This window comes from Daldinia childiae, assembly GCF_008694065.1.
Source record: "Daldinia childiae strain JS-1345 chromosome Unknown Scaffold2, whole genome shotgun sequence".
Classification (NCBI taxonomy): domain Eukaryota; kingdom Fungi; phylum Ascomycota; class Sordariomycetes; order Xylariales; family Hypoxylaceae; genus Daldinia; species Daldinia childiae.
In genome coordinates this window covers 1,719,892-1,746,902 of record NW_022984643.1, presented here as the reverse complement: position 1 = coordinate 1,746,902, position 27,011 = coordinate 1,719,892, and the positions used below count along the sequence as shown (strand labels likewise).

Genomic DNA, 27,011 nt, shown 5'->3' with positions numbered 1-27,011 from the left:
CAGACCTTGTCACAAAAGTGCCGAGAATCCCACTTGGCGGTGACCGGGAACACGTGGAATGAGACAAACAAGATCAATTCAAACGCACTCTCTTAGGTAAAAGAGTATGGTATCCTAGTTATCGGTACTCACCGCCGGAGATGGTATGCAGCAAGGCAGCAAGGATACTACTAGATAAAAAGGTTACCTACTACCCATTTCAAAGTGCGGTTGAAGAATTTTTGTGATTGTGACGGGAAAAGAAGTGGGTTAAAGAAATATCTATGCAACCTCTTTAGCCCATTAGATAAAGTACATAATTACCCGTGGGCGAAGGATCAACAAGCACCAAGCTATTGAGATCGGTATGCTACGCTTGACTATGTATGACGGGCGTCGCTACTGAAAACACGGACGTTGCACTATCTAAGCAGGGTCTAGAGGATCGAGGGAGGATCGCTTTTAGTTTCGATTCTTTTCCTTTTTCCAAAACATTACTTGTGTAGTAGTAGGCAACATTTGTTGAGGCTCTAGAGATCTGATCCGCTAAGGAGGTTCAGATCACAGATGCCGTGGGTCCAGGGGCTTCTGAATAACACGGACTTTCTGAGATTTGAGGATCATCAAACACCCGCCCTGCGCTTTATGCCGGGCCCGACTACCTAGGCGGGTGCCTATGCTACTCGCTTTAATAGATACCCAGCTAATAGTGGATATAGTTGTCAAGGCTAAGGATAGGAAGACTATCTCAAACGCATCGGAGGGAAGCGAGTTTCGCAATAAACTTGAGATATTACTATGCAATCTAATAGTTTTGTATCTTCAATAACAATTCTTCAGCTGACACTAATTCGTAAAGGACGTGCGTCTTGTAAAGATGAGATGGTGTAGAGCTATCTAAGACCGGGGAGCTAGAACCCGCTGCGATGGGATGGACATCATAGGGGAACAATGGACAACTAGAATGGGTCTCTCGGAATGTGAGATTATAGCACGCCGTCCGATTGCATCGTGCATATTGGAGAGATGAGATGACTAGCAGGCATTAAGTTGAGTTTGGTAACGACTTTACATGCTTGACATGTACGGAATAGGCATAACTATAACATAATCGATGACAAGCCTCCGTTTAATCCTCCGACCTCGAGTTATGAGAGAGCATCACATGCATTACTGCGAGTGACGAATTGTGCTGAAGATAACTAGAAGGCTTGTCGGCGCGTAGATATGATCCTACAACACCGATTGGGGTAAAAGAGAAGAACTACAAGATATACAGATTACCTATTCCGGATTCGAGATAGGAGATGAATCTACTAGGTATCTACTATGTAGGTTAGACAGCTCGAGCACGGAGCTTGTTGATTCGTCTACGGGAAAGTTCTCGAAGGCGTTGTAATAAGAATTGTGAAAGGAATAATAAGACGAACAGGACATTGTACACGACCTAGAGCACTGACTGGCTCGATTCAGATTTTAGGCGCCCTTGGAAACGCCTTGGAGTCCGACACTGCGGGGGCTTTGCCGAATCCCGTCAGCCAATCATGACCCCTTAATCGACGCTTTGGAACGTTTGCTGCATGAGGAGAGACAGGGTCCGTTCCAAGTTGCAACCCCAAGAGCCAAAAGAGTAAGAGACTAGGATTAATATCGACGACTATTACTATTTTGCTAGTTATACTACATGCACTACTTAATGCTCACTGCTAAAGACGTTACATACACTAGTAATCACTTACAGGTATACAGGTATGTAGAATACGTACATAGTATATGGGAATCTTGATGGTGATTATGAGCATTACCATATTCGTCTATATCATTTATAACGGGATCTTCTTAGGAAGGTTTCCGTGAAGATGGCTCGATAGAACGAACTGGCGTTAATCATCCAAGGGGTAAACGAAGGAAGGTAAAATAGACGACCAAGTAGTCTTGAGACGGTCTCAGGCGGTACTACATACCTCCTAGTATTTTCATCCGCCATCCTTCTGATCTATAAACAACTTATACGTTGTACGATCGACTTCATTGTAGATGTTAGTTACGTCCGTAGCGGCCAAATTCAGCATCGATGGTGCGAAGGAATCGGTTAACTCTAGGTAGGCAATTTGCGCGCTTGTTAATGAGGCTGTACACTACTTCTAGGCGCCCTGGGCCGCCAGCAAAGTTGTGTTTAGATGAGACAATCTAAGAACATATTAAGTTGTATATTGTTCGCTTGATCATGACAGGTCGAACGACTGACTGGTTAAGAAGTTAAACTTCCGAATACCAACCAACTTCTTGCAACCCTCACTTCTGAAGCGGAATAAAAAGGGACGGGTGGCCGGCGTTCATTAGAAGTTCACTCACAAGACCAAAGTCCAAGCCCTCGGTTGAGAAGATACATTACCTGTGTACCTCTTAACCTACACCACCCTTACCCCTGTCTCTCCCTACAGTCTGGACCCTGGTTAAGCATCATCGTCGTTTTGGCTGCCCGCAAAGAGGGCGCTCCGTATCCCGTACCCACAAGCATCACTCATAATCGCCCAAAGCAAAAGCCGGGGGGGGGGGTTCATTAAGAGTTTTTCTCTTTTTTTTGACGAATAAGTACATACGTACTCAAATAATACAATTAGATCCATCCCAGCTCGTTCGGAACTCTGACCAAAAAGACCCAGATTTACCAGTCTTTTCCGTCCAATGCTTCGCTTGGCACAAGGTCTCGTCCTCGCCTGTCACTGTCTTTTCCGCCTTTCATCCACTCTCAGTCCTTCTGTACGCGCTGGCTTCGTCGTCGTCCCATCCACTCATTACTTGCTCTCGTTTGCAAGAACTGCAAAAAAAAAAACTGCAAGTCACTCCAATCTCATCACCGACCTAATCCATTCCTTGCAGTGCAGTGCGAAGAGATCGGCCTAGTCTATCTACCTAGTTACCTTTCTAGGTGCCTAATAAGTTCAATACGTCTAATCGAGTAATCGAGACATTGGAAGTCCCACCCCGTTGGCTCGTGGTCGTCGTGCGTCTTGTACCTACATATCCCACCAACACCCCCCCGACCTTTTTTTGTCACTTTTATTTTTTGCCTGCCACAAAGGGACTGCAAAAAGATCCGCCCCTCCGTCAGCCAAAATTGCGAGGAACTTAGACGCCCGTCCGTAGCCCGTAGCTAGGCTCTCATCTAAACCGACCCCAATTGCGAAAAAGAAGGGATTCCGATTTTCAAATTATCATAAGACGCATCTACCTAATAAAGGATCCAACTGGTCCGCTATTTTACTTACTGCCAAGACTATTATTAGTACGGGAAATTCAAAGAGGGGAGAGTGGTTATATTAGGGCACAGGAGACTAGTAGAACAAGTGTGATTAAAGACCAAAAAAAAATATCAACATTCTAGCCTTGGCCAAAAAACGCAAAGACCAACAATCCAAGGCTGAGCTGGATACGAATCAAAAAAGGGGCGACTCGAAATTCTAGGCATTAGTATCGCCGCAAGGAGCAGCCCTCTTCTACCTTTGCTTTCTGGACAAAGCAATTGGTACTAATTCAAGGCTCATCCCGGCGACACAATGTCTTTAAAACAGGTAGGTTGGATGTTTAGAGAAATGGTGGCGTGCGATTAATAGCATAGAGTTGCTAATGCTCTATCTAGGAGATAGAATCGTGGGTGTCGGCCCTGAGCCGATACGATAACAATGAATTCGAAGAGGCGCTGAAGGAATTCGACAACATCTCGGATACGTCCAAGATTCTGTTTAACATGGGTGTCATACATGCGACTCTAGGAGAACACGAGAAAGCTGTAAGTTGCCTAACATACCTAACCTACCTTAAAGTTAATCCACGTCTTGGAATACTAAAACTCTTCTGCTCCTAGGTCGAATGTTACCAGAGGGCGATCCGGCTAGATCAATATCTTGCCGTGGCTTATTTCCAACAGGGTGTATCTAACTTCCTGCTCGGCGACTTCGAAGAAGCGTTAGCGAATTTCAACGATACCCTGCTATATCTCCGAGGCAATACGATGATCGACTACGCGCAATTGGGTCTACTATTTAAGCTGTACTCTTGTGAGGTGTTGTTCAACCGAGGTCTCTGCTATATCTACTTGCAACAGAAGGACGCAGGTTTACAGGATCTGAATTTTGCGGTGAAGGAGAAGGTTGTCGAGGACCACAATGTTATCGACGAGGCTATTAGGGAAGAGGCAGAGGTGCGATTCTTTATATTTCTGGGATTTTCTTCAACTCGACACTAACATTCTATAGGGCTATACCGTATTCTCTATCCCCGTGGGAGTTGTATACCGACCCAACGAAGCCAAGGTGCGAAACTTAAAGACGAAGGACTACCTAGGAAAAGCCCGTCTAGTCGCCGCCTCCGACAGGGCGAACGCATTTACGGGATTCGCCGGATCAGAGATCAAGAACGCCGGAAGGGCAGCTGAGAAGGACGACCGTCCGGCAGATAACATCTCGTTTGCGGCAACGAACCTCGTCAAACCAGGCCTGCAGAGCAGGAGACAACAGTCAGAACCACCCGCCGGCCGCAACGCATTCCCTCCCACGCCGCCTCCCGAGAACGACAAGCCCGCGGCCATGACCCGCGCCGCTTCCGTCCGCAACGGCCCCAAGCCGATGCCCGCTCGACTCAACATCCCCGAGCCGTCCAAGAGCAACCGCTACGACAAGATGAACTCGCCACGCAGCGAGCGCAAGGCGCCTTCCAGGTCCGCGTCCGAGATGAGGTCGCCTCCGCGAAGCTTCTCGCGCGCGGAGCAGCCCCGGATGCGGCGCTCGAGGAACGAGGACGATGGATACCCGGAGGACGTGTACGACATGTACGGGGGCGGCGGTGGCAACGGCAACAACAACGGAGGCGGCAGCAGCGTAGGCCGGGGCCAGAGCCGGCGGAATCCGCGGTACATCGAGGAGGAGGAGGAAGCCAGCGACTACGACTCGTTCGACGAGGGCGAATTCGAAATGGTGTCGAACCGACGACCAGGCACATCCGTAGCGGGGGGATCTTCGCGCGGCGGCTCGAGACGGCCTGAGATCCGCAAGGTGCGCATAAAGGTGCACGCGGAAGACGTCCGGTACGTGATGGTCAGCACGACGATCGAGTTCTCGGAGCTGGTGGACCGGATCCGGGATAAGTTTGGCCTGCGCCGGCGCTTCAAGCTCAAGGTGCGCGACGAGGACGTGCCGCAGTCGACGGATATGATTACCATGGGCGACCAGGATGATCTGGACGTCGCCATGATAGGTGTTAAGCAGATGGCGCGGAAGCAGAGGTTGGATATTGGCAAGTTGGAGGTAAGAATCTTTTTTACTATTCTCTCTTCATTTTTCTCTCACTATTACTGCTATTATCACACCACACCCACCTTATTATAGGGATTATAACAGTTGATTAACACGATCGACAGATATGGGTCCAAGAGATCTAGACGGTTTTTCTTTCCTTCGTGTGCGGCATTACGATTACAAACGATACCCAGCATTGCGATCTGAATCTGAACTTCATACGATGTAACGAAGAGACTCTCATCTTAGCTTCGGCTCGTCCCAGCATTTTTTTATCACTTACTACTATTTATCTATTACTACTGATCTTTACTCTTCCATTTATTACCTACCCCCCCGTACCCCTTTTTCAATATAGTTTCTCCAGCATCATCATATCATATCATATACCTCCTTTTAGTAACCATCTTTGAACTTGAATATTCACATCATCATTATCATCATCATTATTCCGACGTTGGCCCCTTGAGCAATCGGGGCTGATCCGGGGGGGCTTGCTCTAATGCGTTATGAAACGAGGAAACGCGACAGTTTCACATCTGACTCCCCTCCCCCTCGCAGGGGATGTGATCCAAGCCATGCATGAATCAAGACGGGGATTTCTCTAAAACGGCGACTATTGAAGCATAGCTCGTTTAGTTATCCTACGTTTGGTAATTGTATCCTTTCAACCAAACATCTCGATGCGTCTCGTCGTTCTCGTCACATCACACCACATCACATAACATAACAAGCAAGCAAATATATACCTATACATATACATATCCCCAGCTTAGATTTGGATAACCGGCGAATGGATTTCACGGCCGATCGGGTGGTGGATAGGATGGGAGGAGTATAGTGCAATTTATCTATTATACTTATTTTTATTATTTTCTACTTGCTTTTTCCGCTATCAATCTTTAACCTTGATCTTGGTGGTGGTGTTTCGACGTACGAGCCGTATAGTAATGTACTCATTCTACGGATGTGAGCTACTAGGCTCCGAAGAAGGGAGACGGGGAAGAAGGGATAGGAACGGGATGTCCTTTATTTTTTATTTTTTTATTCTCTTTTTGATGGAGCATTGGAGTTCATTGGCTTGAATGTAATTCAGAGATGGATAGGAGATCATCTGGTAGACAAAAGACCCGCTGAGGGCTATCTTCATAACAGAGCTGTTCGCATCACCTTCGCACCTAGATGTATATTGACTCGATGCATGTTGTATAATTTGTAGTGCTTCTTTACCCCTAGTGGGATAGTAGCAAAAGTAACTTCATTTAATAATAGATATTCATCAGCGTACTCAATGCTTTGAATTACGCACTGTTAAATATATACTTGAGATTATATAGATCGTCACCTAACCCATATACAACAGCTTATGTTGCGAAGATGAAGTAACCCGATGCTTGATTGCGCAAAAGACAAGTAAGGTACCATCTACTCATCATCATCCTCTTCCTCGTCCTCCTTCGCTGTCTTAGCCTCAGCCCTAGATCTCACCCATTCAGCAGCCTTAGCACTAACTCTCTCCCTACTTTTCGTATCGCCGTTTTTCTCCTCCCAGTCGGCCCATCTCTTGAACCACTTCTTCGCCGCCCTAGCCTTCAACCCTTTGACCCGGATAGCGCGCTCAAATATGTCGCGGATGGCAGTCTTGTCGGCGCCGGGTACATCCTCGTGGTCGAGCAGCTGGTTCCAGAGGTCAAAGCGCTTAGGGAAGGTAGCCAGTAAGCCTTCGAACATAGTGCGTCCCAGTTCTGGATTTCGGTGTGGCGAGTTAAACTCGAGCGCTGCAAACTTAATCATCAGCGGGAAGCGCGCGTGGTTCGGAAGCGCCTGGGTAGCCCGAGGTAGAAGGGCTCGAGCACGTTCGGGTTGATTCTGGACGGCATGCAGCCAGTGTGCGTAGTTGTACCAGACCTCCGGTGATTCTGCGCCGAACTTCTTGACGAGAGTTTGGAAAAGGTCATCCGCCTTCTATAGTATTATTAGCATTGGTGTATATAAGAGTGAAGTTGAAATACGACTTACCCCAGCCTTATCCTCCTGGATGTAGATGCTGGCCAAGCGTTGGTAAACCTCTTGCTGATCGTTGACCTGGCAAGCACGCCTGAAGACTTCGTCGACGCTGTCTTCGTTGCCGAATCGGACTTCAAGATTAAGATAGGCGATCCAAGTATTAAGCTTTTCCGTCTCTTCAGTACTACTAATGGTTGTGATAGCACGCTCAGCTACCTCGCGGGCTTTGGCGAGTTCGCTGACTTGCATCTGGTGAGCCATATACTCGATCCATAATGCGGACGAATTAGGCTGACGGTTGAGGAGTTGCTCATAGTCAACAGCTGTCCTGGGACCAAACGCGTCTAGGTCACCGCTCTTGTCTACCTCGATTTGCGGCTTTCTTCGCTTCTTCTTTTTCTGTGTTGCGCTCGCATCTTCGTCTGCATCATTATATGCCTCGTCGACCTTGTCAAGCGCATTGGTAGACCAGTCAAACCCGCCAGCGTCGAGAGGAGCAATGTCGTCGCCCTCCTTGTCTGCCATTTTAGTATCCTCATCATCGGTATCTTCTGCTTCCGAGTCATTACCGGTCCCTCTTATAACTACAGAGGTAGCAGCATCCTCCATCTCGTCATCGTCATCGTCATCGTCCGAATCTCTTAATAGTGCGGCACCGGTATCTTCATCCTCGTCACTGTCGTCGACATCCATATCATCTACACCCTCAAAGTATGAGGGCTTTAAGCCAAAGCTTATTCGCTTCTTCTGCTTATCAAGCTTTAGGATGATTGCCTTGACTATGTCGCCCTCGGCAAAGAGCTTTCGTGCATCCTGGACAGCCTTTTCAGCCATCTCGCTACGGTGACATAACCCGCTAACATTCGCAGAGCCTTCGATGACAATGAATGCGCCGAATTCTTCCACTTTTCGGACCTTGCCCGTGATTATTTGGCCTTCACGGAGGTCTGAATAATTGATGAGCGGAACAAAATCTTTGTCAACGACTGAAGCCTTGAGGCTCATCTGTATATGGCCTGTGTCGGAATCTACTGAGATTATTCGGCCCTTGACAAGCTGGTCAATCTGATACTCATCCTTCCAGTCCTTGAGGTATCTATCTGAAAGATCCGAGATCCTGACCATTGCTGTTACATTTCCGCCGAGACTCACGAATAAGCCCTTGTCGGAGACATTCTTCACGAATCCTCTAACAATATCACCGACACTAACTTGAGATGCTTTGGTGACTTCGCGGTCTTTAATAGGCAAAGAAGAATTTAACACCCTCGAAGGACGGGTCGAGAGCCGGATTTTCTTGTTGCTCTTATCAACTTCGACAACTGAAACTCTGGTAATGTCATTCTTATTGTAAGAAAGCGTGTTTGCTTCGCCGTAATCATCGCTAACGTCTATTAAATGCACAGGACCAGAGACAACATCGCTGAGTTGCACGATGATCTGCCGTTCGTTAATCTTTGTAATCCGACCGGGAAGAACCATGTTCTGTTTGACTGTTTCCCAAGTGAGATTTGCTGATGAGCCTGCAGAACGTGCTGAGAGATCGAGACGGCCTTCGGCTGCATTAACTGTGAGAACATGAACTTTTAACGCGGACCCGATCGGGAAGCTCGAAGCTAGATTCTCGAGTTGAGAAACGTCGTCTGATATCTCTAGGGTGTTGATCCTGCCTCGCACATTAGGCGAGAGAGTTACCCAAAGGGAATTATTATCAACATTATTGACGAAGCCCACATGAGTAGAGCCAGGCTTTAATTTATCATATGATAAAACCTCCGGAGCGTCTTTCTTTAAGTCGCTCGGTCTTGCAGACAGCTCAAGGACCGAGTGAGTTGATCGGTGCGATATGGGTAAGAAGCGATGATTTCTGGCATCGTGGACACCCAAAATTCGAACTGTAATTGTGCTGTTCACTCGAAATGTACTCAATGGGGACTTCGGGTTTGAAATCTTGTCCCAGGAGTCGAATGCTTGGGAAACATCAACACGGCCTTGTATGTCGTCGGAAAGCTTAACGTTGAGTTGCGTATTCTTAACCGATGTGATTTTGGCCTTGCCAATTTTGCCTATGAATATATCATCAGTCGAGGAAATACTCTCGTCCACCGGGTTCTCAATCTTGTTCGATACGGTGGAGGTGTCGTTCTTCGGGCCCTCATCATCTTCAAGCAAGGGGGAAGCAGCAACAATCCTGCCACGATCTCTGTCCACAGAATCAATCTTAACAAGTATTGGTTGGTATTTTTCTAGTCCAAAGTCTGTCTTCTTTTGATCTTCCTGGGGCAATTTTGACTTGGGTAGCAAGGCAGTGAGCTGACCACAGAACTGCACGAAGGCAGCCGTGGCGGTAATATTTCTTACGAAACCTTGCCGAAGGTCACCGACTTTAGCTCCTTCTAAGGATGTGAGAAGCTTTCCATCCTTATTCGCCTTAGCGAAGCTAGGCTTCTTCGATAACGCTATGTATCGACGACCTTCATTCTTCTCTAGGACAACGAGATCGTTGAGGGTCTGTCCAACGCGGATGTGTTTTAAGGCAGATTGGCATTTGTTGGGTCGATCGGCCAGATGCCATACAGATAACATAGCCTTCAGAGAGTTGTCAGTTAACTCGACAAACACATCGTCCTCGGTTTTCTGCACAACTTTAGCAGAGACGACATCTCCGAGCTGGAGTTTTTTGAGGGCATTTTGTTTGTCGAGACCAAAGGCGGAAGGGTCTTTGCAGGAAACGAAGAGTTTTCGTGCCTCTACATCGAAACTTAAGACGTGTACGCTGACAACCTGACCAATACGGAAATGCTCTTTTGGATCTTGAATGTACGCCTCGCTCATTTCCGAAACTGGCAAAAATCCTCTGAGCGTACCGTAAAATTGTACGATGGCACCGTTGGGAAACACCTTGATGATGGTACCCGGAACTTGCATACCCACAGTAACTTCGTTAAACGACTTTAGAGGGACCGCTTCGGAGTTTACAAGCGTCTTCTTCAACGTAAGCTTGACTTGTCGTTTGACTAGATCGGTTGAAAGCACTCGAGCTTTAACTTTGAGTCCTTCTCGAAATTTCTTCTCGGGATGTTGTAGTCGAACATCTGCCAAATGCATTTCCGGAACAAAGCCAACAATACCCTCTGCAAGCTTAACAAGCAGGCCACTGACGCCATCTTGATTCACCATCAACTTCTCAATCTCCCCATTGACAACTTCACCTATGGGTATATCTTCGATGCGCAGGAATGGCTGCTCTAGGATGTGCTTCTCGAACGATAAATGGAACATGCCGTCAATAGCATTGTAGCCTACTACTCGACCACGGTGCACGGAATCTGTTTTAAAGGGGCCAGAAGACTCGGACAGCATATCGATCTTGCCATCTTTGACCCTAGATATATGCACAAACCCAGGTGTTCCTTCGACACCTACATCAACAAACAGGCCGACTTCTGGATCAACCTTGATAACCTTGCATTGTTCCACCATTGATGATATAGGGAGAGCTTTTGGAGGTAGCTCACCCGAAGGAGTCGACTTTGATTTCAAGGACACCACGTGGTCTAGCAACGAGATACCTAATTTTGGATCATTGGCGGCTGGGAAGTTGCATACTACGCGAGCCTTATACTTCTTCCCAATCTTATACGTGGATTCCAAGTCTAGGGCCTTGGGTCCAAGACCTGAATGGATTAGATCAGCCGTAACATCCAGGGAACCCATGACTTTTCCTAGTATTCCACGTTTGGCAATATCTGTTACCATGAATTCTACCGCGGATCCTGGTAAGAACGTGTTAATTGTGGTCGCTTCTGATGCATAGTTTTGGACTCTCCCAATTTTGTTCGGGAGAGTAGTCAACTGAGCAACTTTGCCGTTAGTACCTTTCCCTGTCACGAGACATAAGACGACACTTCCAGGCTGTAGTTGAGAATCCGTCATGTCTTCTGCTAACTCTTTTCGAGGTAAGAATCCTCGCAGATCTGAATCAGATATACCTAGTTCCATGACGAAACCATGGTCCTCGGCACTAAGGACTGTTGCCATGACAGTAGAGTTGGTAACAACATCCTGACCGGATAAACCTGTATTTGCGAGAGCTGGACGCAATGTTAATTCAATACGCCTTTTAGGTTTAGCAGAAGCGGCTGTCGACTCTTCAATAGTTGATGTGACATAGGCGCGAAGATACTGGCCAATCTTGAAGATAGTCTGTAGGTCGAGACCATCTTCGACCTCGTCATCTTCCTCGTCTTTGGCCGCCTCGGCTGCTATCTTCTCGTTTAAAGTGTCGGAAATAGCAGTAATTGGCACATGACCAGAGAGATTGTTTGGTAGGGACAGAACAAGCTCTAGAGGACTAATTTCCGCTACCTGGCCGAGAACTAGAGAGCCTTTAACCAACCGCTAGAAATTATTAGCAGCAAATCCGAATAGTATACGATGGTTATTTGGAACAAACCTTGTAGTTGAGACTTTCGACCTTTGTACTCTCTTCATCCTGCTGAGACTTTCCAGATTTTCCATCCTTCGATACCTTGACTCTCTTCTTCTTGGAAATACGGTCTGGTTTGTTCGTACTCTGCCCGGACGCTTGCTCGAATAGAACGTCTTGTTTCGCCTGTATGGAGATCTGTTTGTGCTCAAGTGGAGTGAGGACGCTGCCACCTCCACGAGGAAATAGAGGTTCATCTTCCTTTAAGCGAGAGACAGTAGATGTGCTAGTGGGTTTCGAATTCGAATTCGACTTCGCATCATTATTCTCAGAGGTCTTGTCGGGCTTGGATCGCTTCGATGGCCGCGAGTCGCTATGCGCTTTCGTGGGTTTTGCAATTGATGCCGCCCCAGGGGCATCTTTCCTCTTGAGTGAGCTCATTGCCTATATCATAGCAATTTGCTAGTAAAATTGCGCCCGTTCGGTGGAGGGCTTATACAATTGTTAAATATGCTAAGATTGTTCCTACTTGAAACTTTGCTTTCAATCTTCTGCGCAGGGTAACTTTTTTTCGCGATAGTCAGTTATCGATTATCGATAAGAATCTATAGTGGGTACGCAAATGATCAATATCTGAGTCTGCTCAGCTGCTGCAGGGTCTAGGAGTTAGCAGGCACCCCCCACCTATTATCGCCTCCCATTGGCGTATATTTGGATTTACAAGGAGCTAGGTGTCCCACTTTCCCGCCATAATGCAGCTTTGCTTCCGAGGCCTGTACCTAGGACCTAGGATTAGAAGCACATGTGTGCAATAGTATTATGTACTTACCTTAGGTTAGGTAGGTAGGTACCTATCTTAACATGGTTTCCTACTGAAACTGAAAGGTTACGTAGTGCAACATAGAATAATAACGAAACTTAGTAGGAAAGTATTCCTTCTATGGAGCTGATTTCTCAAATTCTACATCATAAACCATTATGATTCCCCGGAAGCGTGCGAAACCGAATCCCTCTACTAGAGAGAACAGTGATGCCAACACCAACACCAACGCCAACGGCGGTGTTGCGTCACAACCCTCTCTAGCTTCGGGCCAGTCGATGCCACCCACGAAGCGAGATAATTCAAATTCATCTGCATCTACGTCAAAATCTACAAGACCTAATGATTTAAAGCAGGTCTGCAATATACTATATGACCAAATCATATCTTAGAACTTACTACTAATTAGAGGATTTCTATGTCGCAGGTGCGCAAGCCTCGAAGTTGGTATGGCTCTTGGCCACGAGTACCAAAGTCGTCTGCCTCAACTCAAGTCTCACATCAGACTATCATGGGTGGCACTCTACGTCCCGACGCTGTTCCCGACTTTAGCCGTTTCGAAACTAAGAAGGATAACGATTCTGTTGAATCCGATGGTCAATCTACTAAAGCACTGCCCAAAATTACCGAAGTACCTCTGCGGCCTGAACAAGATGATAGCAAATCTGTAAAAGCTCGGGAAGCAGATAATGCTGCTGATACTAGAAAAAATGATGAAATGGAGGCGATAAAGGACCAAGAGGCTCCCGATGCGACCGTGAACAAAAGCGAGACTCAAGCTTCAACAGGAGCAACGCAACCACCTCAGGCCTCTTCTAGTTGGCTGGGGTGGTTTGGCAGATCATCAGCCCCAGAGGTGGTTACCCCGAAGGACGAAAGTATGGAAGTCGATCCTCCTAAAGAGCCCGAAAATATGGAACTAGATACATCTCAACCCTCTTCCAAACTTCCTCAACCTCCTCAACCTGACCAGACCCCGACGGAACCTATTGAATCTACTTCTACTAAGCCGTCGAGCTCTTGGTTTGGATATTGGTACTCATCAGCAACGCCCTCTGTACCAGAAAACTCTGCGCAAACGCCGACTGATACACTACCGGCTCAAGAATCTACACTGAAGGGAAACCAAGACGTAGTTATGGAAGATGACCCACCTTCGAAGCCGGTAGAAGTGAGCCAGCCGTCTGTTAGTTCGACGTGGGCTTTTTGGTCCAGAGATACAGGCCAGAAAAGCAACACGAAAATGGCCGCTACGCCAGAATCCGGCGAGTTGGCTATTATGGGGGACGGTTCGGAGGCGAATCCGAGACACTCGACCAGTGTCGAGGTTAATGGAAGTGAAATGCCAGTAAAAGAAGCTTCAGTCAAGACGTTGAAGGAGGCACCTAGTAGGGTGAACTCCTCTAAGAAGAACAAGAGGATACGACCTCAGTCTCTAGATATCGGTGAGCAGATATCAAGACCAGGGACTCCACAGTCAGACGTGTCTACGAAGACTGCACCACCGAAATCATCTGCTCCGGGTTCAAGCAAGTCGTCTGCACCGAATCTGCTTCTGCCTTCCTTTCGTAATACGTATCGTATGAAGAACAACCCATCAATCGTTAAGCAGATTACACAATTGCTACTGCGGACGCAACAGCCCCCTACAAATCACGTATTTCTTGTTAAAGAACCACCGAAAATCAAGAAAGCCGTTGCGATTGGCATCCACGGTCTTTTCCCGGCATCATTTCTGAGGCCGATGATTGGCCAGCCGACAGGGACCTCGATTCGCTTTGCGAACCATGGCGCTGAGGCGATACGGAGGTGGGCAGAGAGTCACGGTTGTGGGGACTGTGAGATTGAAAAAGTCGCTCTTGAGGGTGAAGGAAAGATTGCGGATAGGGTCGATAACCTCTGGAAGCTTCTCCTAAACTGGATAGAGCATATCCGTGGCGCAGACTTTATTGTTTTAGCTTGTCATTCTCAAGGAGTCCCTGTTGGCTTAATGCTCCTTGAAAAGCTAATAGATTTGGGCATCATCACTAACTCGAAAGTTGGGGTTTGCGCTATGGGTAAGTAACTGGCGATGGTTAGTGTAATACTGGCTGCTAACACTGTCGATTAGCTGGTGTTTCGCTTGGGCCTTTCCCTGACTACAAGTCCGGCATGGGTAGTAAGTGTTTACCATAGCTATTTGTAAATGGAAGTTACTAACATGGAATGCTATAGTGTTGATGGGCTCTGCTGCTGAGTTATGGCAGTTTGCCGACCCCGAAAGCGAAATATCCAAGAGATACCAACATTCACTTGAAGCTGTTGTTAATTATGGAGCTCGTATCACTGTGAGTATTAGAGAAATCTAGTTTCATTGCGCTCTGGCAATTGATCATGATGAATACTAAATATCGCAGTACATTGGCAGCATTGATGATCAACTGGTTCCTATGGAATCCGCGATCAATGCGCCAGCTTCACATCCTTACATATACCGCGCTGTATTCATAGATGGACGTATTCACGCTCCAGATTTCATTGCTCATCTAGTTGGGTTCGCACTGAAACTGCGAAACCTGGGGATATCCGATCACGGCCTCATCCGTGAGCTCTCCATACCACTAGCCGGTAGTCTCTATTCTGGAGAGGGCCATTCGAGGCTTTATGACGATGAGCGAGTTTACGAGTGAGTTTTTATTTAAATGGCTTCTAGATGAATGTTTAAACAGTACTAATACGCTAAAGCTTGGCAATTTCACACGCTCTCGAGACTACTAATGTTTCTGGCGTCCCATGCCGAATTCAGAGGCAAGAGAAATTGGCAAATCCAAACCCCTTTCTGTTGCCTTGGATTATGCGTGGATTACTAGAAGAGGAGTTTGTTAAGACAGAATTGTACTCGGAGACGACGGAACTGCTAAAGCAGTTTGACGATTGGTCGCCTAGCACTAAGGCACTCAAAGACGTCAAGTACAGGCTAGAGGTTGTCCGGTCAAAGCTCTAGTATCAACGATGTACTGTAATAAGTACCTAATTTATGGGAACTCGACAACTTTGATTTTACTCAGGGGGAACTGGTCATTTTTGGAAGCATGCAAGGAGTTGCACGGTTGACTTTAAGGAGGGAATACATGGAGGTTTTCTTCTTGGAAACGTTGGGGCTTAGCGAGAATGTTTTACATACACCCGTTGATTTGTACAGTTTTGACTGGCGATATTACATAGCCTCAGGAGATTATTTTGAACTCGCCGGAGTTTAGAGAATCAAAGTGAAATGAGTACCTCCATTACATATTAGGATAGACAGATCCACTAATAATTGAATGAGCTTGAATGAGCACTGGAGACCTCTGCGGGACGGGAGGAACCGAAGTTTGCTCATTTTACTATCATATACCTACTACCAAATAAATGAAGAAGTCTAGAAAACATAAAACTCTGCCTGCTTGTTATATAAACTCGACATAATCCGAATTTCTTCTCTCTGTGTTGTTATTAGGAACTATATAACTAGCATATTAAATATTTTTTAAGAAATTCTTTGAGGTGAGTTATTTTGAATTCTTTTGCTTCTTTGTTAATCATGTGTCTCCCGAGTTATTAATCTAGACTTCCAATTAAGTGGGTTCTCATGTAATATGTAAACCCACGTTAGGGGCTTGTCTTGCCCTGTCTTTTGCCCTGTCTTTGCCCTTCTTTGGCGTCTTGTACACTGTACAACCCTTATTTTAGCGTGGGATTTCCACCAATGCGGCTGCATTGTGACGTGCATTACCCTTACCCATCTCTTTTCCTATCTCTTTCCTATCGTAGCCTTTTCTAATCCTCCTTCCCATTTGTTACGATTTGCGATCCCTTTCCTAGAGGTAGCAGCTGTGATCCCTTAGTCCTAGACATCTAGAGCTATTGTTCAGTTGACTAATAGCTATCTATAAATCCGAGTAGGGACAAATCCGGAGATTTTATAATCATTAGGCACACGTTCAAATACCACCTAAGAACAAAGCTATCCGTGTCTTTATCGCCGTTCTAACTTCGACAAGCAACGATTATGGATTAACGCCTATCCCGACCACTCGGATGATGCAGGGAGAGCAAGCACGCGAAGTGATAATGTAAGGACAAAAAGAGATATTTAGTCTCGTAGCCAATTATGCTAATATTATATTCGTAAACTAGCAACGCGGCACGCGCCTTGCCATAAGGTGCTATGGCACTCTTAAATCCGACCTTCGTCTTTGGCGTATTCGTCCTCCTATACCTCTCGTCCTTCGTCTTATTCGCCGTAGTCCGTATAGTAACAGGAATATCTATACAACGAATTGGGTATTTCTCGCTCCGTCGACTAGCTTATACCCCCAAGGATGGCATCAAGATCGAGATCCGCGGCTTGGGCCTCAATGTCCACCGTCCGACCTTCTCCCAGCCGACTTGGCTCAGCATCGTCGTAAGCGAACTCGCCGTAACTGTCGATATCAAAGTTCTCGAGGGACAAAAACATGCAGGGGCCGATACTAGCGAGAGTGAGAGCGACGACGATGGTGGTAAAGGACTGAAGCCGCCTATTGCAACGAAAGCCCTACCTAAAAAGCAACCTTCAAGGCGAGCTGCTTTTAAGTCTGCTCGCAGTGCCACTTGGAAACAGCTTACAAAGATCAAAGAGCGCGTGAAGAAGCTACACCGAAATGTTCGTTGGCTTCGTATGGTAGATGTCGTGGCTACCGACTCTATGCTTAATATTGTAGATGCTGGGAAAATACAATTTGGCAGCTTTACAATAGCCTTGGATACTCGGAATCGTATGGTGGACCGCGCACGTTTTTTCTTCCAAACAAGTTCCGAAAAGCAGCGTCATCAGCATTCTGCTGAATGGATCGTCACCTTACGAAGCGTTCTGTTCACGGCCAAGGGAGCCGAGGCCATTGAGATTCTGGACAGTGCTACGCTGAACATCCATGGGTTCCTCTATGAGAATTTGGATGGTTTACGGGATGCAGCTATTGCACTTAAACTTGGCAGACTACACGTTCCTTACGACGATGTACGAAATTTTGTCGAGCGTTATCAAAAATCCAAGCGTCAGAACTCAAATACGTACACGCAGGCTGAGTCAATTGAGGTTTCGGTCGACAAGGTCTTACAAGAAATTGATCAGCCGGGCAGTACGGACCAAGAGTTAATGCAGACGGTGTCTGATTCTAAAGAGTTCGTGAGCTCTATCCTTCGAGGAATTAAGGAAGTCCAATTTGCAGTGAGCTTTGTCAGCCTCTCGAAGAAGGTGAATGCTGTGAAATCAGCTGGTTCGCCTTTATTGTTGAATGCATCTATGAAGGAGGTTGGTATAGACTTACATCGCTTGGACCCCAAGTCTCCGGCACATCGCATGTACTTTCCTTCAAAGGACATTGCTCACGAGGCTCTGGGCGCGGCCCTGTCCATTTCTGTTGGGCTCGATGATGGCAATGGTAGACCAGAAAGGATAGTGTATATTCCCATGGCCACTACGACCGTGAAAACTACCCTGCCCTCGAAAACGGTAGAGCTCTCTGATGTTGGAAGCGCTGAAGAGCGAAATGCCAATATACTCTTTGCGAACTCTGTCGTTACCTCACCTTCGGTGGATCTTTATCCAAAACATCTTCCCGTGCTTCTTGCTCTTCTCCAACCCCGGCCGAAGGCACCAAAAGCCCACGTACAACAGAGGCATATGCTTATCTCTCGCCTATTACCGAAAGCTAATATCAAGTTTTCTATGCATGAACCAGTCCTAAGGATAGCTTTACCTCCAGTTGAAAAGACAAACGATCCGGATGACTTCGACTTGATCATCTCTTCCATTTCCTCTATCTCGCTTGACCTCGAGTCCTTCCATTCTGCAGTTGAAGACTTACACTATTCTTTGGTATCATCCTTCCGACTTCAAACCCATCATCTTTATTATCAAACTACTCAGGGCAGTCGCTTCGACTTAATAGATACGGAGTCATTTGACCTCAAAGTGCAGCTGTCAGCAACTCCTGATGTCCATGTAATTGCCAACGGTCAACTCCAGACCTTTGCAATTCGTATGACCCGCCCAGAGATAACTAAAGGTCTGCGCCAAATCGTTCGTCAACTTAAGCTAGATGTTGAGCCTGACAAGAGGGCGGGGTCAAAGATGCAAAAATCTCAGAATATCGTTCGTGCCCTGCCATCGTGGCTGCTTCATTTTTCAGTACAAGTTGAAGATTTCAGTGCTGAAATTACGGGCATCGATGAAGATTTTCCGGGGAATACTCGAGGCGTCGTGCTACAAATGGAATCGTGGTCGACGGAGTATCGAGCTCATAGGTTAGATTCGTTACGGAATCGACCAGCGTCTCGAAGACGGACGGCTAGCCGATCTTTCATACCTGATGCGGATTTCTTGAGTTCGGTTGCTGTACCGCCATCCCCGCGCAAAAAGCAGCAGATTGAGGGCGATGGACGAAGACTGACTCTCCATACGCGAAATCTGGAGGCTTTCATAGTTGAGGCACCAGAGAAATGGGAAGCTGAGCCTTTTGTTCAAATGCCTCGCTTCGAGGTGGCTCTCTCGACACATAGTGATGCTCAGGGTCCAATTCTTCATGTCCATTCCCATATGAGAACTTTACGTGTTCATTATTCGCTTTACCGACACTACTCCATAGGTGTGGCTGTCATGGTTTTGCGAAATGCGTTCACGAGGGGACCAGGAGCGGGAGCGGGACCTCAACCGCCGACGCCAGCCAGTCCAAAGACAGGATACTTGAGCCCTCCATTGATATCACCCGACTCACCCCTTGCTGATCAGATGGATAAATTCCCACGGTACTCGAAGGAGCTTGTCTCATATGATATCAAAGCCTCCCTTATCCAGATCAAAGCCGAAATGCCCTCTGATCCCCCTTTGATGATGCAGATATATGCCATGGAAGCTGGCAGACATAGGTGGTCACCCCCGTTCTTTTTCTCAAAATTGATCCGACTATATGCTGGTGCGCCTCGAATGCGAGGAGTTTGGGCACGCATTGCAAGCATTAAGACTATCCGTCTAGACTACCGCCAGTCACGTAGGAAAATGTCAACTGGTGGTTATCACGACGATAAAATGTTTGATATAGTGACCGATGCTATGCGGCTAGCGGTACCTCATGAGCTTATTATCAGCCAGATATCCGACAACATCATCAATGTCATCAAGGCGAGCGAACAACTGCACCACCGCTTTAAGACAGGCACGAACGAATATATCCTAGATAAGGCACCAGAAGGCCCAAAGAACGTCCCGAAGATCTCCTTGAGAACCCGCACTCTTTTATTTGAACTTGAAGACGGCGCTTTTGAATGGAAGTTAGGAATGATTTACAGGGCTGGGCGTGTTGAGCAATTGCAGCGGCTTGCTCGTGAGGAGGCTTATCGGGTTAAAGTGAAGAAGATCCACGAAGAAGAAATAAGGAAAGAGTCGAATCGGATTAGGAATCGATCGGTGATGACGAGAGGACGAACGGCAGCCTCGAATGCTTCTTTTGTAAGAAGCAGGAGTGAAGACGGTCTCTCACAATTTGGCCGTGCAGAGCGTTCTTCTAGCGAAGCGCCGAGAAGCAGGAACCCTCGATACGACCCGGAAACAATTCGTGGCATGAGTGGTAGCGCACACGTCTCAATTCAGGAAGCTAGAACTAAACTCCATCAGCATAATGCCCAAAGCTGGAAGAGACGTATTGATCGCCATTATGCGATGGCGAGAAATGGTATGAAGGAGCTGCGCGGCTTATTCTGGGGTCCTGATGAAGTTCCTGACGATGTCGAGGACAATGAGAAAATACTTGAAGTGCCTCAACGACCGGCGCTGATGGCAACTGTGATAACAGATCTACAAATAGTGATTGACAAGCCGTCATTCCCAATCCAGAAGCTACCAGATTTTCTACATGAAGTCGGAAAGGGAATGCCCAAGGATATGAAATATTCCCTCCTCGTACCTATGAATGTCCAGATCAATATGGGTGAGGCAAGGGTTAGCCTCCGGGACTATCCTCTACCCTTACTTCATGTTCCTGCTACCAAGTCTGGCCAATCATCGAGACTTGCGGCTTTATCGCTCAAAACGGACTTCGTTATCGCAGAAGAATTCCACGGCAGTGAATCATCTCGTAGAATCAGAGTTCAGATTACTCCACCAGACAATTCAGAGCCAGGAAGGCCGAATGGAAGTTTCGCTATCGACGTTCGCCGCACTATTGGACCCGTGAAGTCCTACTCAGACATGCATGTTGACATCAATACCGCATATCCTACCAGGATTACCTGGGGCCCTTCGTATCAACCGGCAATTCAAGATATGATGATGGCTATTGAGTCGTTCACAAAGCCACAATTGGATCCTTCGGAACGTGTAGGGTTCTGGGATAAGATCAGGCTCAATTTTCATTCTCGGGTTCGGGCTGCATGGAAGGAAGACGGCGATGTTCACCTTGCTTTGAAGGGCACTAGGGACCCCTACAATGTCACTGGTAACGGCGCAGGTTTCTTGATGTGTTGGCGAAATAATGTTCGATGGAATGTTCATACCGAAGACGACCCGAAGAAGTTCATGACCGTCGATAGCGGTGAATATGTCCTTGCAATACCAGACTACAGCCACCAGGTTAGAGAGGCGTCGCGCCGAGCCGGAGAAGAAGACAGCATGACGAGCGAGAATAGTTTCAAGTCCGGCGCAGCGTTCAAGAAGGTTGTGATGAAAGTGTCTGGTAATGTTCAATGGTTGGCCGGACTGGTCTTCGAGCAGGCTATCGAAAACGGGAAGCGGAACTTTGAGTTCAAACCGCATTACGAGGTGGTTTTGAAGTCCCCTCAGCACGCCAAATCCGAGGACGGTTCTCTCCCATATGATGCCTTCCGCGGATTCCGAAGCCAGCACATACATCTCTCTATTGCAATCAGAGCACCAGTCGACCGAGATTGGGCGTCGTCGGAGATCCAACCGTCTAAAAGTTATAATACCGTGCATTTGACGCCTCGGTTTTTCACTCATTTCTTTGCTTGGTGGTCTCTATTCAGTGGCCCGATGTCGCTTCCTATTCGCCAGGGTTCTCTATGGCCTGGAAGAGAAAAGAATAGCAAGAAATTTGGAAGGCATCTAGGTACAATCAAGTACAACCTCCTCTTGGCCCCCCTATTCCTCAGCCACATATATAAGCATAAAGATGCCGAAGACTACTCTGAAAATTCCGTTTCGGCTACGGGTATTAAGGTCAGGTTTGACAGCTTCATGCTTGACATCCACCAGCGCCGAGAAGAGTTCAACACTCGAGACCGCGGTCACAAGACGAACGGTAGAACAACTGGTATGAAGATTCATGCAGCTCAGCTCGATCTTGTATCTGCGGATGTTCGTGCTGTCTCTGCTAGTATCAAAGGCACGAGCACCGAAGCAATCAAGAAAAATTCGATTTCGACCTTGATGACACAGCAAGACGAAGACGGTGCAGACCTTTCCCATTTCACGATTCCTGACAATGATTTTAGCTGGATCGACATGGATGACTTTGTCGAGCTCGACTCAATCCTACCCTCAGAAGCAAATCCGGACACGAAAATTTTGCCGCTCGCGTATGCTCCTCGTGTGACATATTTCAGACAGACCGATATTGGCGGCACCATAGATGGAGACCCTGACCGCACGAGTCCTTTCGGAGACGAACCCACCCATGTCTGTATAATGAGCCAGGATGATGATCCTAGGAGAGTCCAATTCCAGCTGATCCAGTCTCGATTGGAGCAGCTGAAGGCCCAGATTGTTGCCAACACCCGCAACATCGGTGATGCTGAATTACGTATGATCCGTGATAACGGTAATGATCCAGAAATCAAAGCTGAATTCGAGATGCTTAGCAAGCATGCTACCGTCTTGAAAGAAAAGCTATTGTTCATGGAAGATATGCTGCAGCAAGTAGCAATTAAAACATCAACAGATAATCAAGATGCTTCAAGAGATTCTGAGTCTACGAGCCACGAATCCAGAGAATGGATCGATACAGGAGATGGAAAAGTCAGAATACCGTCAGGGACCGACTTTGCGAGCGACTTCAAGAACAGGTTTGTTGTCCACAATGTTCAACTGAAGTGGAACAATTTACTGCGAAATATCATTCTCCGATATAGCCACCAAGTCAGCCAACGCCGTGGCTTCGTCTACTATCTATCTCGGCCTGCCGTCAAGTTCATCCTAGACATTGTAGAGGAACAGACCAGGGCCAAGCAAAACACCAAGTCCGCCAATACCCCCAATAATGACGCACGCCATCCTTCAGCCACAAATAGCACCAGGCAGTCTAGTGAAACTGACCCGGATATCGAATACCGTATCAAACAAATCCTGAAAGATGGTAGAAAGTATGTTGACGCCGATGGATACTCTTCAACCGAAGGTCCTACCAATATAAACATGGAGGACATCACTAGTGGTATAGCAGAAGAATTCGCTCCTCAAAATTCATACCATGTCCGCTTGATCGCACCGCAAATACAGCTCCAAAGTGAAAAGAACAAGAAGCACGTTGTTCTGATCACCGGAAAGGGAATGGAACTCAAGGTGGTCGAAGTTATGGAGAAAGCAAGATTGTCTGATCAAGTCAGCGGATTAGTCCAGCGACGTTTCTTGCTCAGAATGGACAGTGCACAGTTCTTTGTGACGCATCAGAAATGGTTCTCGGGTCAACTGCTATCGATGTATTCTGGCAATACATATGGAACACCTGCCGGTTCCTCCTGGCCGCCTTGGGTGCCTATGGAAGTTATGTACGATTTCCAGTCGGATCCTTTTGGCTTCAAACGGGTTGTGCAAGAGACATCAGCCACGCTAAGATATGACAAATTCAATACTCTCCGGTTAAAATACAATGACGAAGTCAATACGGAGGCCAACCCTCTGACGACGGAGAGTACCGAAAGCAGGATGGATAGTCTCTGGGTAGATTTCCCTCAGGCTAGAGCTCTTTGCAATTCGTCGCAATACTACGCGATGTACGTTATCGTGCTTGACCTTCTTCTATACAGCGAGCCTCTTGAGAAGACGAGGAATGAGAGGTTGGAGAAGATCATACTGGCCTCGGACTTCAGCGACCTTCGAGGAACCCCAGAAATGGTCACTAGATTGCAGGAGCGTATCCGTCAACTAGAGGATATCAAGGCACACTTCCAAATCCATTCGAAGTACTTAGATAAGAAGGGATGGAAGGATCGATTGCTTCTAGAACGCGATCTCGCAGCATGCGAAGATGAATTATTCTTTGTGATGAAAGCCATTACTACCTCACAACGGAAATATGATAACGCGTCGCAGAGTAATGCTCTACTGAGATGGACTATTTCCGCCAAGGAAATCGTTTGGCATCTTATTCGCGACAACAACGAGCCTCTCGTCGAATTACAGCTAAGAGATGTCGAGTATGACCGAACCGATAACTCCGACGGATCCCATATCAACCTGATGCAAGTGGGCAAGGTGTTAGGATTAAATCTTATGCCAGATGCAATCTATCCGGAAATGATTGCTCCTTACTTTGAGGATGAGAAAGCAGCCTTCGCCGGATTAGAGGGCAAACAGATGGTCCGTGTCTACTGGCATATGCTAGAAGCTATAGCAGGCATACCTGTGATGGACCATTTCGAAGTAAATCTATTTCCCATGAGAATCCAGCTCGAACATGAAGTCGGGAAGAAACTTTTTGAATATATATTCCCTGGGATGGATGAAGATAAGGCCGACGAGCAGTCTGACTCGCCATTTATTCTAAGGTCAACCTTCCCCGGCGAGACGGAAGAAGACGACGTGCCCGACGAGACTATGTCCAGCTCTAGTAGGCTTGGTTCTGCCACCTCTGACAAGGAGCCTTCGTTCTCAACGCGGGCTGGATCATTAGAGCTCCGTCTTCGACCAACCTTGACCTTGGATTCGCGTCAGCCCGAAGACAGTTATCAGAAACCCAAGGCCATAAGCGTCCACTCGGGTGATGGTGGCAGCGTATTCCGGCTCTTTAGCTCGAAGACGGTCAGTAAAAAGCCGTCATACGAATCTATTCAATCAGGTGCCGCTTCACAGAAAACGGGGATTGGCCGAGCCGCAACGATCGCTGCAGTCAACAATAGCGAAACCAAGAAGGGCGGGCGGTTCGGTCTCTCCCGGAAATCTGGCAACGCAGACGATAAGCCCTCAGACGACTTGACGAAGATGATAGCGCGCGCCTCAAACTACGTAACCTTTGCGTATATCAAGCTTCCATCAGTTGTTCTTTGCCTTAGCTACAAAGGTAGAGGCGACCGAAATATCGAAGATGTGCATGACTTCGTCTTCCGACTACCAACGATCGAATACCGTAACAAGACATGGTCCAATCTCGACCTAGCCCTAGCGTTTAAATCCCGCGTGATTAAGGCACTCATCTCTCATACGGGTGCTATCATCGGTAATAAGTTCAGCAAGCATCGGCCTAACACAGCACAGCAAAACAAGCTGCGTGAGCTAGCAACTAGCAGCGTTCTCCTTGCAACGCCAAGTATGTCCAATAGCGGCGACAATAGTGATGATTCGTCAAGCTTATATGGAACGAGCCCGGTTGATTACTCACGGTCGCCACCGAGGAGCATAAGAAGCGCACATTCAAACATTCCGGGGCCGCAGCGACCACCAAGCCGGAGTTCTAGTCTTGCTTCGTCCCGCTCATACAGTCATGCATTTAGTAATAGCATAGAAACCAGGAATACACCACCTGTGCCCTCGTTTGTTAAGATGACACCTCCGACACCAATAGACCGTACGCATAGCGGCCTAGGAATTGACATGCCTCGCCCCAAAACTAGCGCGAGTGCGAGTGCTGCAGATTCCTTGAGTCCATTTCGGCCAACTACTAGCAGCGGTGTCACCAGCGGCTTCACCATGATTGAAGATAGAGGGAGGAAGTCGAGCAGTCCGGGCTTCATCAAGGGGAAATTGAATGCGTTGACGAGCCGACTTAGGGATCGGGATAACAACGACGCTAAGAATAACCACGAAGATGAGCAAGAGGATGACGACGAAGATAGATGGATGTAATAGACGAAATAGAGCAAGGCGCAGCGGTCGGATCATATTGGCCGGTATAAATCAACGAAGTAATCGATAATTGCCCCCGAAGTCAAAGAGGCGCATAGGCGTATATATGTATAAAACCCCAAGGGCTCGCCGGATAACCTAGATGGATTGTAGGGATGACAGGATACGGCACCAAGCCCATAAGTCGTTTTGGGTAGCCTCCACCGTTGGCCACAGTCGTTTTTAAATTTTCTCTTCAGTTTTTATCATGAGCATTTACACCCTTTTTTTCATATACACATTCGGAGTTAGGGAGTTGAGGTCGGCTAGGAAGCTGGTAAATCCTCAGGCACCGGAAATAGACAGCAACAAGCAACAATAGCCTTAGGACTCCCTAATAAGCGTTTAAGTATATATATAGTTTGCCAGCGATATATATTTGGTTGGGGACGGAAAGAATAAGCATTGCATTGGAGGAGAAGGGAAAAAAAATTAGGTGTATTAATGGGTTCTTTTGATATTGATACTGGTAGTCGAATAAGATGAATACTTACCTACCTAACATAAGTTTTTAGTATATATTGAGTAGAGGTTGTAGGAGACTTGATGATATATATACCTGATAATATTAAGTCGTATTGGCAACGTTGAGTGGAAGCGAAAGCTTTAGGTTGTGTTAGAAAGTGCTTTAATATGTATGAACTACCTGTGATAATATTAAATCAGAACACGAGTTTTATATTATATAAAACCAATTACCTGTTAATTTTCAAGTTAAACTTGTTTGCTATATTAACTCGAAAGCTCTTAAGAGGAGGGTATCTCATGCTAACTTTAAAGAATTGCTAACCCAGAATTGCGGCTGGAAATATCCTAAGATATATCCAGGCCTCATTGGGCAAGCATGCTAACCCCCTTATTAAGCTATCACACATGTCTTCTCACGCCAATATTACTTACGCGTGCTATTCCTTCCTATCCTACCTTTCAACAACCATCCATCCCTCCTCCTCCTCCTCCTCCTCCTCCTCCTTCTTTTCCCTTTCTTCCCCCTTTTCACCCGTCCACCCCTATCTTCTCGCCCTCTCCATACTTTCTCTTTTTCTTCTTCTTGTTCCCTAACCCCTGGCCTTCACCTAACACTGCTTCGAAGCCGGCACCTTGGGATCCATGCCCCGACCCCGCAGATACGTCTCGCAGTCGTACCCGTAGCGCTGGTCGCCGCCGTGCGCGCGCGTGTACGCTTCTACCCAGCACAGCGGGCACACTAGGTACGCGGCGTTGGTGAAGCCGATCCAGGGTCGGGCCTCGTGCATGCATGTGCTCTCGTGGCATGGGCATGGGCAGCTGAGCATTTGCGGTAGCGGTAGCGGTAGTAGTAGTGATGCCGAGTCTTTGTCCTTGGTAGTAGTAGTAGTAGTGGAG

General features: G+C 47.1%; 4 protein-coding genes across 4 annotated transcripts; 3 read left to right on the top strand and 1 right to left on the bottom strand.

Moving 5' to 3' along the window:
• Nucleotides 1-3,539: 3,539 nt before the first annotated feature.
• On the top strand, nt 3,540-5,419 carry GL218_01385 (Neutrophil cytosol factor 2; the record flags this gene model as incomplete). Its single annotated transcript, XM_033577852.1, has 5 exons — nt 3,540-3,554; nt 3,623-3,772; nt 3,848-4,183; nt 4,239-5,285; nt 5,399-5,419. 5 exons carry the CDS (start codon nt 3,540-3,542, stop codon nt 5,417-5,419), a joined length of 1,569 nt encoding a protein of 522 aa, XP_033438971.1.
• A 1,282-nt stretch (nt 5,420-6,701) lies between these two features.
• GL218_01384 (rRNA biogenesis protein rrp5) lies at nt 6,702-12,153 on the bottom strand (the record flags this gene model as incomplete). The annotated part of the gene is made up of 3 exons (XM_033577851.1): nt 6,702-7,241; nt 7,296-11,684; nt 11,740-12,153. The coding sequence occupies 3 exons, from the start codon at nt 12,151-12,153 to the stop codon at nt 6,702-6,704; spliced, it is 5,343 nt and encodes a 1,780-aa protein (XP_033438970.1).
• An 890-nt stretch (nt 12,154-13,043) lies between these two features.
• Nucleotides 13,044-15,515, top strand: GL218_01383 (uncharacterized protein; the record flags this gene model as incomplete). Its single annotated transcript, XM_033577850.1, has 5 exons — nt 13,044-14,589; nt 14,643-14,690; nt 14,747-14,859; nt 14,929-15,197; nt 15,257-15,515. 5 exons carry the CDS (start codon nt 13,044-13,046, stop codon nt 15,513-15,515), a joined length of 2,235 nt encoding a protein of 744 aa, XP_033438969.1.
• A 1,797-nt stretch (nt 15,516-17,312) lies between these two features.
• GL218_01382 (UPF0648 protein C3H5.09c) lies at nt 17,313-25,607 on the top strand (the record flags this gene model as incomplete). Its single annotated transcript, XM_033577849.1, has 1 exon — nt 17,313-25,607. The coding sequence occupies one exon, from the start codon at nt 17,313-17,315 to the stop codon at nt 25,605-25,607; it is 8,295 nt and encodes a 2,764-aa protein (XP_033438968.1).
• Between the last annotated feature and the right edge of the window lie 1,404 nt (nt 25,608-27,011).